This window comes from Anopheles cruzii, chromosome 2 (genome assembly GCF_943734635.1).
Source record: "Anopheles cruzii chromosome 2, idAnoCruzAS_RS32_06, whole genome shotgun sequence".
NCBI lineage: Eukaryota > Metazoa > Arthropoda > Insecta > Diptera > Culicidae > Anopheles > Anopheles cruzii.
In genome coordinates, this window is record NC_069144.1 from 19835081 (window position 1) to 19854512 (window position 19432).

Sequence of the window (19432 nt, forward strand, 5' to 3'; positions counted from 1 at the left end):
TTAATGCTGCTAATGTTGTGAAACCTAAGAAGATCAACAACACCGATTTTTGAAGCATATGGCAAACAGTCTACCATTCGTTAGCAAAAACAAGGAGTCGCTCACCACCTCCATCCACATCCCGTTCAGAACCCACATGTTAAAGCTCGTATTGAAACTCACTATTCATAAATTTCGATCCGTGCCATGCTCCGATGATCCGCCCGCCGATGGTCGGTGTTCCGTGTCATCATTTGTCGGCTTTGCGCCTGCTGCAAATCAAAACACGGGCTCACGTTTCGTTCTGTTTCTCTCTCTTTCACCTTTTTGTCACGCTCGCGGCCGAGGAGGTCGCTTGGGCATTTAAATTGATATTTTGGGTGATGTGCCTTCCGCCGCTATCGAGACCATCCAGGAGACCTTGCACTTGTCACGATCGGGATCCAGTGGTTCAATTTGGTTTAATAAACATAAACTGTTCGTCAAACCGCCCGCCGGGGGGAGCGGACGATGTTTCAAACGTTTTAAACTGTCACCTATCCGGATGCTGCCGTGGCTCTCAGTCAGCCCCGGAAGCGGAGAATCGCCAACATCGGCAAACGCCTGGCGGGCGGCAAGATCCTTAAACGAACGAGCAGCCCCAACACGTTCCCGGCGGTGAAAGCGACGAAAATGTCCCGCGAGGATTAGGCAACAATGCTGCTGCGTAACAGTGCGGAATAACAAACAGAAACCCACACATAAACGCACGCAGCGAGTGCGCGAGACAGTTCACAGCCGCGGCCGAGGTGAGCGAATCCAAGAGATGGAACATGGAAATCGAAAGACAAGTATTAGTTATCTGATACTTTCATTTTTATTTATCAAGAAACCCTATTATCGAATTTGAGAACCTATTGTCCAATTTGTCAAATTTTTCAGCACGGATCGCTTAGTACTGTGACCTTAAGCATATGCCTACGACAGATAATTTCGTTGAGCAAAGAACTTACCTTTTATTTATTTGATTTATGATTACTATTTACCTTTAATTTCATGATTTCAATTAACTAAATGGTATCAAATGTGAGTTGAGATTGCTTGAATGATGCTTTGATTAACTGTGTTAGTTCCTTACCACACAGAAACACTTTCATAACGACCGGAATCGAGGAAATCGTTGCCTTAAATCGAAACAATTTGGACTTGGAAATCCATAATTTGGCTTGGAAGATCTAGCGCAAGAGTTAAACATTTTCGGATACTTTTGACCGAAATTTTGGCCAAGAATTTAGTTACCAAAAGTTCAGCAGGCACAGATATGGTTTCATGTAGCTTTTTCCTTATTCCTTTAACTAAAGATGCTATTGCAAAAAGCTCTGTAACGGTGATTTAACTATTATATTTAACTTTTCATTTGAACATTTTTAAAGAACTGTTGACAAAATCTAATTTTAAGTGAGGTTTAAATTTATAAATCATTTTTTCCATCACTCTAATAATAATTGTCGATGCATGAAAATAAATGACAATGCTTACATTTCTTGTGATATTGGGATCTGAAAAATTGTGAAAATCCTGCCACTATTCTGCCACAATCGCACTCGCGGCTGTATGGTGGCCCCAACGTGTGGTGGTAATGTCAAGGCAAAGAATAAGCTAAAGTGTGCGCGTCGCCCTTCCGGTGGGATTCGTCGCTTTGGCCCAAAATAAACCGCCGCATAAAACATGGCCCCTGCATAACGAGGGCCTGTCGGGTGCAAGGCACGTTCTTAGCTTCGAAGAGTCGCGTCGCTCCGTCGTGAGGCTTCCACTTACACCCCTCGGCCCCAGTCAGCGAAAGGATTGCAATTTTGACGCCAACTTGAATCCACTCCACTTCGCGAGGGGGCCCATGACCGTTCGATCGTTTGTTCCCCATCCCGGGTGTCGGTGAAACATTCATGAACATGAACCGACGGGCATAGTTTGGCGAGCGATAGCCTTTAATGCACACACGCAAGAAACGGCACAGTCAGTCAAACGCAGGATCTCGAAACTCAATAACGTCGATAGGGAAACACGGTTATTGGAACGGGGTCCTAGCCTTCTCGCTAAGCCTACGCGCGTGGCGTCACTAGGTGGCCGCTAGGGCGGCTTGTTGAGCGGTGCCTCGTTATGGCTGTCACGAGTATACTTGGAAGCCGATTCCGCTACTCACGTGGCACACATTTGGCACAAATCCGAATGCTCGGTTGCTTGGCCTGACAGCGCGCTAGCCGCTACGCAGCGTTTTGGAGGACAACGCCGATCCAGCGCTGCACAAGACAGTGCTTGCCAAACAACGAATGTCCCCAATATTCGAAATGAATAAATTGGGAAACCGTTTTTCGTTAAGCCAGGCGCTGTGGCCAAATTTAAGACGGAAATTTAACATACAATTTTGAAGCTTCAAAACCACTACGGCCAGTTTTGCTTTTTTACTTAGACGAACCCTGCTTTACTACTATGGGCACAAAATACCGGGAAATGTTTAAATTTTAATTGCGGTAATGCTCAATGGTGGCGGAAGCATAATTTTTTTTTTTTGCAGCACTGTCTCCAGAATCAAGCTTGAAAATCATGACAATATAGAAACCTCTTTAAAACTTATGAAAATATTATTCCATTTCGATAAGGATAAAAACTATTGCAGAATGCCCCCAGTGAAAAAGTTCTATCGAAAACACGATTATATGAAACGATATGAGCAGTCTTAGGTTCAAGAAATGGTCGAAGACAGGAAGCAATCCGGACGAGCAATTACTTCAAGTGATGACCGAGACGTCAAAAATATCACTAATCGGTGCTCACCCATGGCCAACAGATAATAAAATAACTCACCTGTTTTATTGGTGTAACGGGTTCCCATTTTGGAAGACCTTTTGTGTCTGAGAAAAATGAGGTCCTATTTGGTTAAAAAAATGCCTGATATGACCTCTAGAGGTTCGTTAAGCACAAGATAGCGCTCGAATCGAAGTTTGTATCGAAAGACATCACGGAGAAAAGCTTGTTTAGAGAGTCTAAAGAAACGACCATGATTTGTTGTCCACAGTAGTAAGAGACAATTCCGCCACGAAACGTGAAAGTATAATGTCGCGAAGGTTGCTAAACATTAACTTTGCCATACGAAATTGACCTCTCTTGCAGGGGGAAAACGAAAAATCGCTTACATAACGAAAGTAGAAAAGTACTCATACTTATTTAATGCAAGAAAGCAAGAGACTCAAGAGAGCAAGGCCATATTCAAATATTTTTTTTCATTTTCACTGTCATTGCAATCATTGTTCATCGGCCAGAGACGAACAAAACTGGAACAAGATAAAGGGGTCTACACTACCGGAAGTCGTTGTGCTCCGCATATAATAAAACTCCCACCGGCAGAACCACCCCCAAACAGATTGGCCACTCTGCCTAGTACGCGAAACAGATTTTTGGGCTTTTTTTGGAATCGGAGGACTAAACTCTTTCGCCTATGCTGCAGAGCCCGTTTGCATAAAATCGTTTCCGTGTATGTGGCGCATGTGAGCCAACAAAAAGGGGGAGAACTGTGAAGCACTTCTGCGGGCGTTCTGTCGTCAATATTTTGGCCATCAAATGGGGATGCCGGCGCACTTCACAGAGTTGATCACGGTTTTTGGTCGCCGTCTGTGTATCACGTCACGCCTCAGGAGGGCGCACTGATTGGAGGTGATTGACTTGGCGCGTGTCTGCATTTTACTAACGTCGACGATCGGTTTGCGCTGGAATCGATTTCTTCCGTTGACGTCCCACTGCGGCCCGCTTTAAAAGCCATTGGAGGGCGGCTTTTCAGACGAATCCACGAACACTCCACCGTCACGAAAAAGAGTAAACGGGTAAACGTTGGCCCAGTTTCTCATTCTTGCCGCGGAGGCCAAACGTTCCGATGGTTGGCAATTGAATTTCGAATCGACGCGGCCTGCGGCAAATTGTATTACTTTGGCCGACTACTGTGTCGAGATACTGCTGAGATGTGATCTTGAATGGGATGCTTTTTGTAGTAATTAGATGATTTTCAGTTCGAAAAGGTTGCTCGTGCAGAAAATGAATCCCTCTTTTTACACTAAATTTAATTAGTTTCTAGTCAATTAATTATCAATGGATTTTTACGGAATGTTACGAGCATTGTTTTCATACCACTGCCCCAATAATCAATAAAAATCCTCTTCTTCAATATGACAATTTTTTAAGTATAACATAACTTTCTTAAAGATTAAAGCTATTATCAGCACACTTAAAACCATTACTTTGTGTAGAAGAGTAGATTTCGTTACGTGTTTGTTGCCCATTTTTGCCGCTGAACCATAGAGTAAAAGTTAAGAATCTGGAGAATTTTGTGCGAAAAAAGAAAAAACGTCATATTGCCATAGCATAACTGAGGAGTTTGTAGCCCCCGGCCTAGCCTAGTGCCTATCTAATAAAATGATGATGATGATGAAATATTTTTAATTAATTTAATGATACCACGAGTATGATGATACCGCAACTTTCGGGGACGATATAAAAAGATCCTATTTCAGGACGTTCTTTTGCGGTGCATCAATGAACGGTAGACATTTTACGCCATTCACGGCTTGCAATATAACGACGTCAACCAATGTCAATCAACCAGGACGCGCCATTTGAGCGGTAGCTTCCATCAGAAGGCGATCAGGCGATTGCATGCTAAACAAACACCAAAAATGGATGTCAGTGGCTTACCGTATGCCACTTTCGAGCCATTCTCAGATCCGTTCGAAGCACATAATGATTTTTCAGCAGTGGATTGAAAAGGTCAATTATGTTCGATATGAAACGTTGATTCCGAGGAGATTTATCATCTTGCAAAACAAAACAGCTTAATCTCATCACGTATTCCCAATCGTGTCCGTGCAGATTCGTTTGAGACAATCCTCGAGGAACATCAACGGACAACGGGACCAGCATAATTATGATAAGGAACACGGCGACCGAGCACCGCACCGCAAGGAGCTCGTTTTCGAAATAACCCAACATGGTTACTCTTTTATGCCGTTTATCTACCCGAGCAAAAGCCGAGGGTTGATTTATGAACACGTGCCCGACAGACGGCACCGGGCGGAATAAAAAATGAATTCCAAGACTGTGGCGGACAGGATGGACTGTCTGGCGTAGTGCACAGGTAGCAGAGCAGAGGATAAGAACTCTGTAAGCAGCGCTCGTCACATGCATGAGCTTCGTTCGATTCACGCCCGGTCAGCAGCCCGACCGCAGATGTTTTGACTTTTGGGACACGATAATTTATGACACTCCATCATCTAGCCCGTGGAAGCTAATTAATTTTCTATTTTCAATTTCATGCACTCCCGGCGCTACCGTAGAGAAGGTTAGAGGCAATCGGAAGTCCCTCTTTCTCAGGCCACCAAACCAGCGAGCATAAATTTTAAAACCAACCACAAGAGAACCTCCGGGTCCGATCAGCACGCCAGATGATAAATAACCGAACATGCTGTGGAACCACAGTGCACACCTTGTACACGAGGCCTCTCGAGGGAGCGCCGCCAGTGGGCAAACATCTGACATTCTGCACAGGATTGCGCTACACACTCATATGTCTCCATCAAGCATGGCTGGCCTGCTGGCCACTGCTGAGGCAAGTCTTCAGACACAAAGACAAAGTTTCCGGCAACCTCTTGTGCGGTGTGAAGAAGTATGCCAAGAGATGGCTACGGTGCCGAGACAAACGACGGCAAGTTGTAAAGTGGCCATCGGACAGGCTAAGGTAATTTTGCCAGACGGTAACCATAAGGAGCCGTGAATTATAATGCCATGAATCACAGGTGCTGCCTATGGTGACGAAACAAAAACTGCTTGGCCGTACCGTAGGGCTCAGTCTCCCGGGGGGACACTAAATAAACCTCAAGGAATTCACTTCGACTGTATTCTTTGGTAATTAGGAAGTGGGTTCCTGGCTGCAGGTTTCTCGGTTCATCCAACCGTTTATGTTGATGCTGTCCAGTAACCTATCTGAAGGCATGGACCTATCATGGGAAATATTTTTATTAATTATGATTCGGTATCGTAAGTAAGCAAACAGTAAGTAAAGTAGTAAATAGAGTAACAACACAACTATATTTTTCGACGATTAAATGATTTTCCCCCTTAAATGATTGTGGTGAAATGTAACATGCAAAAGGTTCGTAGTTCACATACAAAAAGAGCAGTGAGCATTTCCTACGTTATCAACTTATCATAATGTTCAATTAAGCATAAAGTATGATGATGATAACAGTTCATAACTCACTACAACTAGCAGTAGTACTAGTCGTGGTTTATTTATTCGTTACATAATTTAAATGTACACATATTATACAACGTTCAACAGTTGTTTCATTAATGATAGAGATTAGTTTCTTTTATTGAAAATTCGAAAATTTAAGGTGAGTGCAGTGCGGTTATAGGCATTAAAACAGAAACAGCTTTTTACGCAAACCTGCGGTCTCATTTTTTACAAATATCCTACTAAATTTATTTCTAAACCTAAAGCTTATTATAACCCTAACTTTAAGTTTAAAGTTTCTTTTAATATGGTGTGGTACATTTTTCCCTAATTGATGAGGTGTTTTATTAAAGGTTTTAAATGTTATTTAGGTCGAACCCACACTTCTGCCAATGAAAGGGTATATTGTGCTACATATTTTTTAAACATTCTATTATTAGTTCAGTCATTCTACCCCCTTTCACTCTCATATCGCTAACAATTAAAGTGAATTTTAAGCTGAAAATTAGCATAAAAAATATTAAAATGAAAGCATACTAACGTTGTGTAATACCCGCTTCGGGCAGGTTTAGAAAACACCTGGCCGTGTCCTGTGGGAAAGGAGCTAGGTCCCGCAAAAAAGAAAGTCATCCACCAACCAATTTATGTTTCATCGTTCAAATCTCTCCCCGACCAGGGCACGGAAAAGTTGAAAAGTGTCGCGAATAAAGGCCTGTCCTGCGCCTTAGTGGTTTTGGAACAAGATTCCGTCGCAGTCTCCGGGGCCCAGTCGAAAAAAAACAAACCTCCAGAAGTGGTATAAATTTTCCGGATGAAAATCCTACCAGCACGGATCGCGGCGGTGCCGGGTGATGACAAACTTCAGAAACTAACCTAATTTAAATATGTTCTTCACCGACTGTAGGAAACTCTAAAACTAAAAAAACACAAAACAAAAAACTTTCGCACCCGGAAGCACCGAAAACGAGCCCCACGGCAGCGTTGCCGCGGTCGGAGTGGTGGTGATGGAATCGAAGCTAACAAAAACTATCCGATGGCCGTGAGATCATCCGAAACGAAGCGACAGCAGGTCAGATAGTACACTAAAATCTGAGGAAACACAATCTAAACGCCTGTTTTGTCCACAGGCAGAAAATAAAACAAGCACTTCACCTCAGGTTGTAGTGGGGCCCAGAAGTTGCTCAAATCTCGAGTTGCCCATGAGACCTCGAGCCGGGCAGAAAATAAAAGTGGTTCCACAAACGAGTTTGTCCAAGGATCCCGCACCGTCGCCGAACTCGCCGCCGATGAACGTGATTATGCTCCAAACAATTTATTTCTTTCGCGACCTGTGCCACGGATGACGGGCGAACTAATCTAACGAATCAGGATGTGCCTCCCGTAGTAACACGTAACTTGAACGCCTCCCCAGCATAGAACTCGCTGAAGACAAACGTACACTTTATTCGAAACGGCGCTACCACGTGGATCTGTGGGAAAAGATGTTCGGGTGATCTTGCCAGAAAGTTGTAAGATAACGTAATTTTTGGGGAACTCAAAAGCCGGCTGAAACCGGAATACAATTCTTCAATACTTTAAGCGAGACCGTTCTGCGGTCTACAGGCCCTAACTAAAGCGCATAAAAAGTAGTACACTTTGTTAAAGTAATTGATATCAAATTTTAACATAAATTATGTCCACCAAATTTTGGCCCAAATTAAGGTCCATCGCATGGCCACCGCAAGTCACTACTAGGTCGGATGCAGCAGAGTATGTCCCCCCCTTGAATGCACCATCATACGGCCAGCGGACGATATCTAGGACGAGCTAGGTAGTGCACTCGTAAGGGCATGCATTGCATCAACGTCAGCACCACTACGGTTCCGGTAAATTATTACAACCCACATATATATTGGGTACCACCCGTTGGCACCTAGAATCCTGCGCCCACCAGTGTCCGGGAGTAAGTGAAGTGCGCCATTTCGTCGACCCCACAAACACGAAACTAACCCAAAACACTGCCATTTGCGTTGGCGGTGGTCAGTAGTTTACACATTACGCTGCCACGTGGCAAAGTTCTAACCCAATAAAGTGCAAACCGAGTGGTGCGCGCGTAACGGTGCTCTTTTTTCGCTTCAGGTTAGTTTAACTCGCAGCACGACACACAGCAGCAACAGCAGCGAAAGGGTACATCGATTACGGGTTCGCCGGGCAAAAGCGGGTGTAGAACCACGGGCTTTGGCCGAAGAGTTTTATGATTCTCATCAAACTCGGCCGGCAAGCGGGCAACCGCAGTAATAGTCGCACGAACAGGAAGCACGATTTATAGACCAAACACGCCATCATGTAACACGCTTTTGGTGGCCGGGGGCTACGCCCGCTCTGGGCCGAATATTCGGAAACCCCGGTAAATGCAACGCAGATGCACTTTCTGTCCCATCCAGGGGGTCAATAATGTGTTTCAGGTTACCGAAGTGTGAAATTCGGGAAAACGACTGCCACATACAAAAAGTTCCCTTCCTAAACACTTTTACATTATTATTTTAAATGCACTTCTGGGAGGTTTAGCGATGCTGTCAGTCTCGATTCAAACTACCTGCCGGACCCTGTAGTATGGAAATGTAGGATTGCTGATTGCTGTGCAGCAGATGTTCCTGATCGTACGAACATTTCAGAAACGATCGTACCCCGGTTTTCAAACATTGCTTAATGTTGGAGCAAAATGCAGAGTCGTGCCAAAACAACTCAAATCGAATTTTTAAAATATATAAAACATATGAGCTAACATGGAAATTTGTTACTCGTTTATTAAAAAACAATACATTAGTTTCAATAAAACATCAATCGGTTAAACGTGCATTATAAAGTCCACTGTCCATAGAATGATGCCATAGAATGAGGTCGCTCCGTCGCGTGCCTCCGACATGCAGGATACCTCAGTACACGTCCACTAAACTGTGTACATGCACCGAAGTCTGCAGTATGTATTTTGAAATCTGATAGGTACTGCCAGGCACGGTAGCAACGCAGTGCAAAGATCGGACTCGGACATTGTCTATGATCAGGTGACCAGGAACCGCAAAGCCGCAAACAACACCATTCTTAACATCAGCTCAACCATTAAGGTAAATATCATTTCGGTAAATATCAATTAGCAACCCGGTCAATGAGTCATCGACTCAGCACGTGCTTAAGTAGGAAACCGGAAGTCACGCTACACGCTGCGGTATTGTTTCAGGCGACCGCGGCACTATCGTTCACCAGCATCGATGCCCAATCCTGAACATTGGATGTACATTGATGTACTACCCACCACACGTTGCTGTGATGGCCTCGTTCTGTGATATTGCGTGCCAAGCGACATATGAAAAATACTTAATTGCGTTAGTTGTGACCTATTTTTTAATACCTGTAAATGACATTCAAAACTTCTATAATCAAACAAATTCGGAAAGCATGTAAAGAATTTTGTATTGGATCGTTTCAAGCATAACAATTATTATTACATACTACCAATTATATTAACTTACGTTCTAAGTAACTGGCTTCGTTTTTTAGCTTAGTCAGCACTGCACCTAATCAATGCCCAAAAACCGGACCATACCTGCTAAATAAATAACATAACGCACATTCTTTGACTTCAGCCTATACTCGATTCTGATTTGGTTCGCTACTTATTCCGGTATATGTTTGATAAAACGATATTATAGCTCAATAACAACCCGTTGTAAACACTGAAAAATACATGGCTATGGACTAAAGTAAAAGACCCCATAGGTTACCGAAACATTTGAATCATTACCTTGCGTTCGAGGAGCAACACAGGACATTAACAAATATGCAAAACGGTTGATTGTAACTACAGGGTGGTCAAAAACGCGTGCACATTTTGATTTGGTTATAAAACAAAAACGGCTGAATATTTTTCGATGCTTAAACATTTATTTCAAAGGTTGATCATCAAATTTATGTGTGAAAAACAATTTCGCTCAAATGTCCACCACGACTGGCTTCGCAGTACCCTATTCGGTCGACCCAAGTTTTGAGCACTTTTTCGACTGTCGTTGGTCCTATCGCGGCAATGGCAATTTCAATTTCGCTCTTAAGGTCGTCAATAGTTGTTGGTTTGTTTGCATAACATTTATCTTTCACCGCTTCCCAAAGATAATAATCCAAAGGCGTCAAATCGCAGCTTCTTGAAGGCCAATTCACATCACCATTTCTGCTGATTATTCGCTGTCCGAAGATGCGGCGCAAACAATCGATCGTGGCTGTCTTTGTAGGGCACGTAGCGCCATCTTGTTGAAACCAAATGTTGTCTAAGTTCTCAGCTTCAATTTCACCAAAGAACCAATTAGCTAACATTGCTCTGTAGAGTTCGCCGTTGACGGTTACGGCGGCTCCTTCTTCATTCATTGATACGGCGGCCGATGATGCCACTATCCCCAAATCTGCACCGAACAATCACTCGTTTTGGGTGCATTGGCTTCTCTTGCACGACGTGGGGGTTTTCCGAACCTCAAAAACGACAATTCTGCTTATTACCATAGCCACCGAGGTGGAAATGAGCTTCAACGAAATGAGCTTTTCAAATATCCTACCGTTTGATTTAAGACCTATCACTTTGGAAGTAAGTTTTTAATATATTCCAGCATTCTTCAAGCGGAAAGCGACCCATTTCGTAAATTTGGAAGTGTCTACTAAATGTTTACATTTTCCAGAATCAAGTTTGACGTTTTAAACGTCAAATAATGAGTAGTTCAAAATGTGCACGCGTTTTTGACCACCCTGTACTTAGGCCTGTGCCGTTTAAAATCGAGATTTTACTACTGCATTCTCCGTGCAGAGTGCGGTATAAAGCCACTCAAACACCTGCAACGGATAAACCAGAAGAGGAAAGGTGTGCAATCACATTGGTGCACACGTCACCAAGATCGAGCTGTCACTTGTTCTCTTGTCCACCAAAAACTCCAAACCAAGAATAGACCATATTACGAACAAACTCCTATGAAACTAACCGAACCTGGCGAGGATACGATTGTTATGCCTACTGAACACTCTGTTGAGTCTCAACATTATGCCACCAAAGTGGAAACCCTGAAATGGATCGCTATCTTAAGATCCGGAAAGTCACCTTCCAACACGATTAGCACACATGCGCAAAATACTCGAAAAGAAGGTGCTCTGTCGATTAGATAGATTACTCCAGTAAAACGGAAATCTTTCCGATACCCAGTACAGGTTTCGTAAAGGGAAGAAAACCAATAACTTGGTGGCTCATGCACTCCATGAATAGTTCAGTTGGTCGCCCAACTTAATTGAGCCCTCCAACGTGCAGTGTGTACATCAAGGACATAGACTCCAGCAAACTGCAAAATGAAACGATCCCGTCGCCATTTAACTCGTTTCGAGAGACAATGACCATGTAGCGTGTTTGTGACAATTTTTTCCAGCCTAAGGATATTTTTTTACCTGCACATCACATCGCACTTTGAAAAGATTTTGGAAGTGGTGCAAGAAACTTCATCCGACAATTGGTTCGACAGCACACTGACCTAGTGAAGAGGCCAAGGCCAGCGCAAGCCACGAATTCTATCCAGCAACGCAAAGGGGCTCCGCTATCAGCATGCGACCCAATCCAGATTCGAAACCTTAGAGTCAAGTCATACATCGGGTTACATTGAAAACCTTATGGCCAGCGCGAAGTACCGCCTAAAATGATAATGAAGCTGCCTAAACCCGTCCAACATCCCAAAAGAAGCCGAGAGAACGTCTTGCCTCCAGAACACGTTATCGGCTAGCGAGATTGCCTCAACGCGTGTAGAACCAAAATGGTATTGGCGATAAAATGCAACGCACCCAACCAATGCAGCGGGTTGCAATCTCAATTGAATGGCAAAGAGACCGAAAAGGACAGAATATTCAAATCGGCATGTTCTTGAAGGGATTGCCTAACAATCGCCCAACGCTAAAGCAAAATACATGATTGACATGACGCCCGGCCATACGATAAGAAAACTCAAGATGCAAACGCAACAGCCCAACAAAGACGAGTAACGGCCAAAAGAGTTGGTTGGGGTTGATAAGGACGAGGTTTCTCAAATTTCGAACCAAATAAGGGCAATAAAACTAGAAGGTTACATCATCGCTGGGATGGAGTTTCGTTGGTATGTGGGAGCCGCGGAATCAGCATCCAACTATAAATAAGAGAGAAGAAATAAAATCAGTGCGCAGTTGAGAAAACGAGATCACAGTGTGCCAACGTGTTTTATTAACTGATTAACGCCTGAAAACCCAAGAACTTCACTAGAACCATGAAAGGTCCAGGCAAAGGAGGATCGTAATTAGCGTTTGTTCAGAGTGGTGGATTTATTTTTTGTACCTCGAACTCGCATGCATTGGGAATACCAAGTGAGCGAAAAACGCACTACCTGTGAGGTGTCCGTTGGTTAAGGGTTCTATTGTTGTACCTGTGTAACGCCGTACCCTTAACGAAAAGGATTATAAATAAGGTTGTAAAAACGAAATCAAGGCTCATTCATCCAACGAACTTCTACGAGTGTGCCGGTTTTGTTCGATTCGTTCCACGAGTTTTTACTGTCGTTCGCCAAGCCTCACTTCTAGACGACCACCGACGATTGCGATGGCAGCGCATCGAAGAGTTCAAACTGTAGTTATGTGGCTGTTATTCGGCTTCCTGATCCACAGATCGTCGTTACCGGCCAGCGCAATGTCTTTCGGGCCATTGATACGCCCTCGAGCACCGAAAACGTCCCAGGAGGCGCCCCGTGAGCCATCGCCTCTCAACGAACGGGACACGTGGCTACTGATGCCGGACAAATTGTTAACGCGCGGGAGTGCTTCGCGAATTCGGACCCAACAACCAGCCGGCAGCAGGGACGTATCAGCCGATAGCAACATCCTGTTTGTGATTCGGGATCAGAACGGTTCGTTGATGCCGATGTTCTGGAGCACCACGCCAGTTCCATCCGTTGCCCGCAGTCCCAGTGTGGCAGAGCACCAACATTTCGCAGCACCGCCTATCCAGGTGCTGCCAGTGTCCCCCGGTGCTAACTCAACCACTTCCGACGATGTGACCTTCGACAAGCAGTCCTACCCCGACGGCTACCCGTTCGAGCGGATCCAGGCCATCTTGAAGAAGAAGCGTGGTATCTACCGCGACGTGTTCGAGGAGCACCTGGTTGCAAATGTGCTCCCGCGCCTGGACAGCCCGACTGATGAGTATCTATGCAGTTCCAGTCGCACCAACGAGTACCCGACGCTCCACCACAAGACTGGTCAATACATAGTCAACGTACCTGGCTTCTATCAAAGCGTCACCTTCGAACACTGCGACAAAATCGGCATGGCCTGCAGCAATGCGATCACCGACGGCAAAAGCACGCTAGAGTGCGAGCAGGTCTACAGCTACTACGACGTCTACGTCGTTCCAAGCAACGGCAGAAGGGACAGATTCGAGCGACTGGCTCTGGAATTTCCGTCCTGCTGCAAGTGCAAACACGTTTCCAAGTAAATGGAAACCCGGCGGTATTACTGTTATTTAGTAGTTATTTAGTCCTAAGCCTTATTTTTATCAAATAAAACGGAGCCGAAGATAAAATAAAACTTAACACTGTGCTTACTTTTGTGTACTTTTTCGTGTTAAAATTAATTTTAGATTAAAAAGGACGAACGAAAAAAAATTATTCGTCAGTTTATAGATAAGCGAGTAACAGACATACAAATAGGCATAAGATGTAGGACCTTCTTTGCATGGATTCTTAAGAAAACAGGAAACTTTTGGGAGTTTCTATCTAGCCCATGTCCATGAAAAATCCGGTTTCGACACTCATTCAACAGCGTATCGTTTATATCAGCTTAACGTCTAAATCCTACCTTTAGCTTTTACGACACGTGTGTCTTAGCAACATGGAAAAAGGCAGCAGAAAATTGTCCCTTTCGGTTGAACATATCGATGGCACGCACTTTGTAATATCCTGCGAAGTGAAGAGCCAAGAAAAAGAGCTAAATTTTCTTGACACAATGACACACAACACGAAAATTACGCGTTATGTTACGAAAAGTGGTGTAGGATTAAAGTAAATGGCATAGACAGGTTGATACGTACCTCCGGAAGAGTGTTGAGCACGGTGCTGGAGGAAAGCGAACGGCGTATGTTGATCCGCATTTATAGGTTTCCAACCGTAACTGGTTGTTTTCGACCTTTTTCGCCGTGCGTGTCGGACTGCCGGTTTGTACCACACTTCGTATGTCACGATGCACCTGAATTGGAGGTAAATTATAATTACAGGTACAAGCAACTTAACGAACGGGGCAGTGGAATAAAACAAAAACCGTACCAACCTTGAGTCACCCATTTTAGGCGGTTTCCAAAATATGATCACTTCTTTCTTGAATACCTGTTGCACTCGTACATGGCGTACCATTCCGGGCGGGGGACGCATATCGCTACAAATACGCACTGCCAAGATCCACGGAGCGCGAAGGAACAGTGACAGCCGCACCTCGGTAACGTTTTGCGCCACAACTTGCGGGCCACCGTTTAACACCGCCGGCAGCTGAACCGAGCGCAAAGCAACAAGCTGATCGGCCGATGGATAAGGTGGTCTGCCCTGCGCGCTCCAAAGCTTGAACGGATCCGTCCGCCCATCCTGCAAACCTTCGACTAGGTAGCTTTTGCGGCTTGCGCTGTTCTTCAGCATGGTCAACGGAATAACCACAGTTAACCGAGAATGTCTTCTCCACGTTATGGGCGAACTATCGTTTGAGCGGGATGCCAAAACGGAAAGATAACTTTTGTCCTTTTCGAACGAAACAATGTAGGACACGTTGGCCTTGCCAAAGTGCGTACGGGTCGCGTACGATCCTAGCTGGGCCAGCATACCAAGAGCCGAAAATACTGGTTTGACGATAAACTGGACGTGCGGTGGAGCCGTTTCATTCATTTGAAACCGCGCCAACAAGGTTCGCTGCTCAAACTCGTACGGGTGGTAGCTGAGGAAAGCGTTATCGTGCGATAAGAAGCGGAAATTCCCAAACGTAGTTGTATTACGGGCCATAGCCGACCAGTGCTGGAGTACGATGGAGAACAACATTGCCGCGTAGCGTACGTCCGCTTGGAAGGATCGTGGGGTTGACCAACTTGCTACGGGATCCGCTTCACTGCGATACACAGAAAAAGTGCCACCAACATTATTTTAATCGACTGAAACAAAACCGATGCAAGAATAGAAACGTGGACATGTGCCTCTTGAAACTTACTCGTTTGCGAAAGCCATTCCGCGAACGGTTGGATAGCGAGCAAATAAGTCATCCAGCAGTTGTCGCGATGAGGACAGCACCTCCGATGCCCATCGACCACTGCCCTTCCGGTGGAAGGTAATCGTGTCGAAAGGGCATTTACGTACAGCGCATAGCTCAAGCGCGGCCCAACATAACAAATGATGCTTCTGTTCCTTGAACAATCCGGCTGGGCCGTTCAGTGAAAAGGGTGTGGATGTTCCTAGCACCAGGCGAGCCTCGTCCAATCCAGTGCGAATCGATTGAATGTACATTAAATAATCTACAAGAGCATAGAACAAGATCTCATTGGTCCCAAAACGCCAAATACTGGTAATTTTTAATGTGATGCAGACTTACCGGAGACGGTGAAATTAAGCAAATTGTAACCTCGCAAATCCGGCTCGTTCCACGATTCGAATCTCCAGCGAATAACGTACTGCAGGCCATAACGAGCTTAAAAATAGATGTAATTCTTAGTACAGCATCTCATCGAATTGGAAAATCGCACGAACTTGTGTATCTCAAAACCAACTGTTGCACTAGATCCGACCAGAATTGGGAACTGTACGGTTGCAATCCTAGGTCACCCTGCGGAACACCCATCAGCTCGAAACCAGGATAGAGGCCAACACCGTAGAGATGATCCAAAAGTTTATCCAGCGCCATAAAATCATACGTAAAAGGCCAGTTTGTCCCTTGTCCTGACCTGTAACACAGCCCATTGAATAAGAGCTTATTACTCATTTTTATTTTCACGATGTTATAGGACATATTGTTGCTGAATTGCTTGAATTTATTACACAATCCTGTCAACATATTTTGCCATAACTGCATAATTTCTCAATATTAAATTCCCCTGTGTTTCGCTTTCTTTCAAGTGAGGATTAACGTTTCAATCTTGTTTCGATAATTTATTCTGTACAATAAAAACGTATCTTATGTCAAGCATCATTTGTCACAATTGTTTAATAATTTCGTAAACGGAGGCATTCCATACAAAGTAATAAATCAACCGTAAAAACAATGAACAAACCAATCAACAATGTTTTATACTTACACCCGTATTAGCTCCAACAACCAATGGATTCGCACGTGGCTGATGGCACGATCCGTCAATGATCCAATCAGTTGCAGGTTCAGTAGTGAATCCCGCGACAGCAGAAATGTTGCAGTGTTATTGCGGGGCTCCGGTGGACACAAACCGGTACTTGCCCAAAACGGCTCCATCCGCTGGACGTGGAGTGGATCGCCGTTTGGTGAGTGACGAAGGCTAATCGTTAATGGTAATACAGGCGCGACCTGGACGGCGGCTCCTCCACGAACCGAGGCAAGTGTAGCAACAAGCAGCCAGGCGAATGGCGCAAGTTCCAACAGAGTCATGGTTTTGAGGCGTTCGATGTTTCTTATCTTAATAGCCATCCAGAAAATCGCTTCTCCAGGAAATAATCCCGAGCAACTAATTATCACTGCAATCAAGTCGTCTTGCCGATTCGTTCGCACTCACTTCACAGAAATAGTTTGCCTCGTTGTGGTAAAATATCACTCATTATCGCAAATTGGTGTTAATAACGTATTCGCCCAGAAGTGGACGAAACCGATGGTGGTAATGTGAGTTTGATGTTTCCCCCGGAAATCGCACTGTTGTTACCACTGCAGCCACGGTGGTTGATTTATCTCGTGTGGCTGCACAAACGTCAGGTTTACCGGGATGTTCACAACGGCGTACGGTTGTTTCAGCTTGTTCAGTGTCTTCCGTATGATGAGTCCATTTTTTCCGAGCAAAAATGCAGCCGGAATATCGGTGTCCCGGTCCGTGTTGTCGTGCACCATCTCAATGTAGTAGTCATAGTCGTCGGAATCGGTATCAAGTTCAGTAATGATTACGGCCGCACCGCCTGCCGCCTCAACGTTGACGGCCTTTGTCAAAAACGAGCATTCGCTGTGAAATTAAACCAAGTGTGTAACAGGTGATATGTTCGTGCTTTTGCGAATTACATACCCCCGCTCAACCAGCGCTATGTTACCGGCAAGTTCCTCGCCGTTCACGAATTTTGGACTGCAAGCGTCCGCCGGTACGGCGGGAACCAGCTTTCCTCGCGACGCCTTGTACGATGTACCGAAGCTACCGCCGAAATCTTTCGCTGGCCTCAGCCGGTACGTGTACTCGAGCTCGGGCGGATCGAGGATTTCGAAAAACACGTCGCCCGCTATGATGTGGTGTGTACTTATGGCATCGTACGTATGCAGATTGTTCGCTAGAATAAGTGGAGGAAACACGAAACGATGCAAAACCCGGTCCATTCGCTTCAGCAAGCGCCACGCCACTTACCACTGCTCCAAGTAGGCGGAACCAGTAAGCATAGCCAGCAGCAAATCGTATAAATGTTCAACTTTAATATTGCACTAGGCACCAATTTTCTAAGCCGTAGCATACTAGGTTGCATCAATGAAAACGGTTTACCATGAACTTGCAATGGGTAGCGACGAACTGAACGAAAAGATTGACTGCTTACTTGAACTAGAAGTGGCCACTTCCACAGGCTTCGTTTGCAAAAATGGCAGCAGCTAAGAACCGCTCAACGCAAGCACCGAATAATCGTACGCACACGTACTATCAAGTTTTTTTATCTTGAAAAGCGTATTATCTGCCGACGACACATCACACATCACCTTGGAGTAGCTGGAAACATCGTCCTGCAGGTTTACTTATCAGCTATGATGTTGTTGTCGTAAACAACGTGCCAAACGTTCACTTACACATCGAGTCTAACGCACGCATTTTACGTCGTGTGGTTTCGAAAAAAGCAGCCACCGGCATTTCATCTTGACTAAGGATGGTTCAGGCCGTGGAGTGCAGGACAATACTCCCAACAATTAGCCAGCATCCAAAAAACTTGCAGCCACAATCAACAATCAAATCGCCAACCGCGCGCTGTCACTTTGCAATTTATGCAGGGTTGCGTCAAAAATAGTCAAAAACAACTGTTTCATCTAACACAACCCTTCCAAATGCATCATGCATATCTTTTCTTTAAATTGTACTTGTTTCCACATGTCCTAATCGTGCTGCGGTCATGCTTTAAAAATTGTTCCGGACAATGAAAAACGTCCTGGGGGACAGCTGCATCAAAACCATGAAGCGATTAAAACATCATGAAGTTACCTCCCAACCATTTCATTGCCCAAAAACCTGTTCTGTTCTTCGTACCACAGACCAGATTCGGATGAGTTCGAGTACCGAATGTACGTAGCAAAGATAGAGAGCAATTAAGGAAGTAAGCAACTGCCTCCGCCATCCTGGGCACAACTGCATGGCGCTGGCTGCCAACCATACACACAGAAAATAAAATTCAAATGAATGCTATTTATCAAGCAAAACGAAACAAACGTTGCGTAAAAATAAGATTTTTTATTATATTTCTTCAACATTATCTACGCGCTACGTTACAGCTTTTACTCTTCGTTCCTTGGAATACTCTTCCACGTCGATTCCATCCTTTACAACTTGCTGCTCACTCGATCGAACGAACGACGCAGGACCATTTATTTCTTGAATTACTTAAACCTTAAACTATCTAATAAATTTCTCTCGTCTAACCTCCCATTCTCACATTTGCGGTAATACAATCACAAATACCATCTATCTGTTTCTAAACTGCACCGATCCGTCGCCCGGAATTCCACCCGTATGCCCAAGTGCATGCGGATGGGTAGGTTTGATGCGCGGTCTCGGATGATTGTTGCATTTTTAAGCTGCCGTTTTCAAAATGCGAACGATTCGACGGTTTTGCTATGATGGCGGCGCTCTTTTCCATCAAGCACCAAAACTAATCGATTAAGAGGCAAAGGAAGCTCAAGTACGAAACATTTGGCCACGCGCGCGTCATCGATCGGTCGTATAGGTTTAGCTTGCAC

General features: G+C 44.7%; 2 protein-coding genes across 3 annotated transcripts; both read right to left on the minus strand.

Moving 5' to 3' along the window:
- Window positions 1–14119: 14119 nt before the first annotated feature.
- LOC128278615 (alpha-L-iduronidase) lies at window positions 14120–16936 on the minus strand. Its single transcript, XM_053017346.1, has 7 exons — window positions 16575–16936; window positions 16030–16223; window positions 15875–15970; window positions 15497–15797; window positions 14579–15397; window positions 14343–14497; window positions 14120–14211 (listed from the first exon to the last, which is right to left on the minus strand). The coding sequence occupies exons 1-7, from the start codon at window positions 16934–16936 to the stop codon at window positions 14120–14122; spliced, it is 2019 nt and encodes a 672-aa protein (XP_052873306.1).
- On the minus strand, window positions 16414–18423 carry LOC128277740 (PRADC1-like protein). Of its 2 annotated transcripts, XM_053016248.1 has the most exons (4): window positions 18031–18423; window positions 17847–17950; window positions 17517–17772; window positions 16414–17456 (listed from the first exon to the last, which is right to left on the minus strand). In XM_053016248.1, exons 2-4 carry the CDS (start codon window positions 17947–17949, stop codon window positions 17162–17164), a joined length of 654 nt encoding a protein of 217 aa, XP_052872208.1. In that variant the 5' UTR covers window position 17950; window positions 18031–18423; the 3' UTR covers window positions 16414–17161. The 2 variants fall into 2 exon arrangements, with proteins under 2 accessions (XP_052872208.1, XP_052872206.1); XM_053016246.1 differs by having other exon boundaries at window positions 17847–18423.
- Window positions 18424–19432: the final 1009 nt, after the last annotated feature.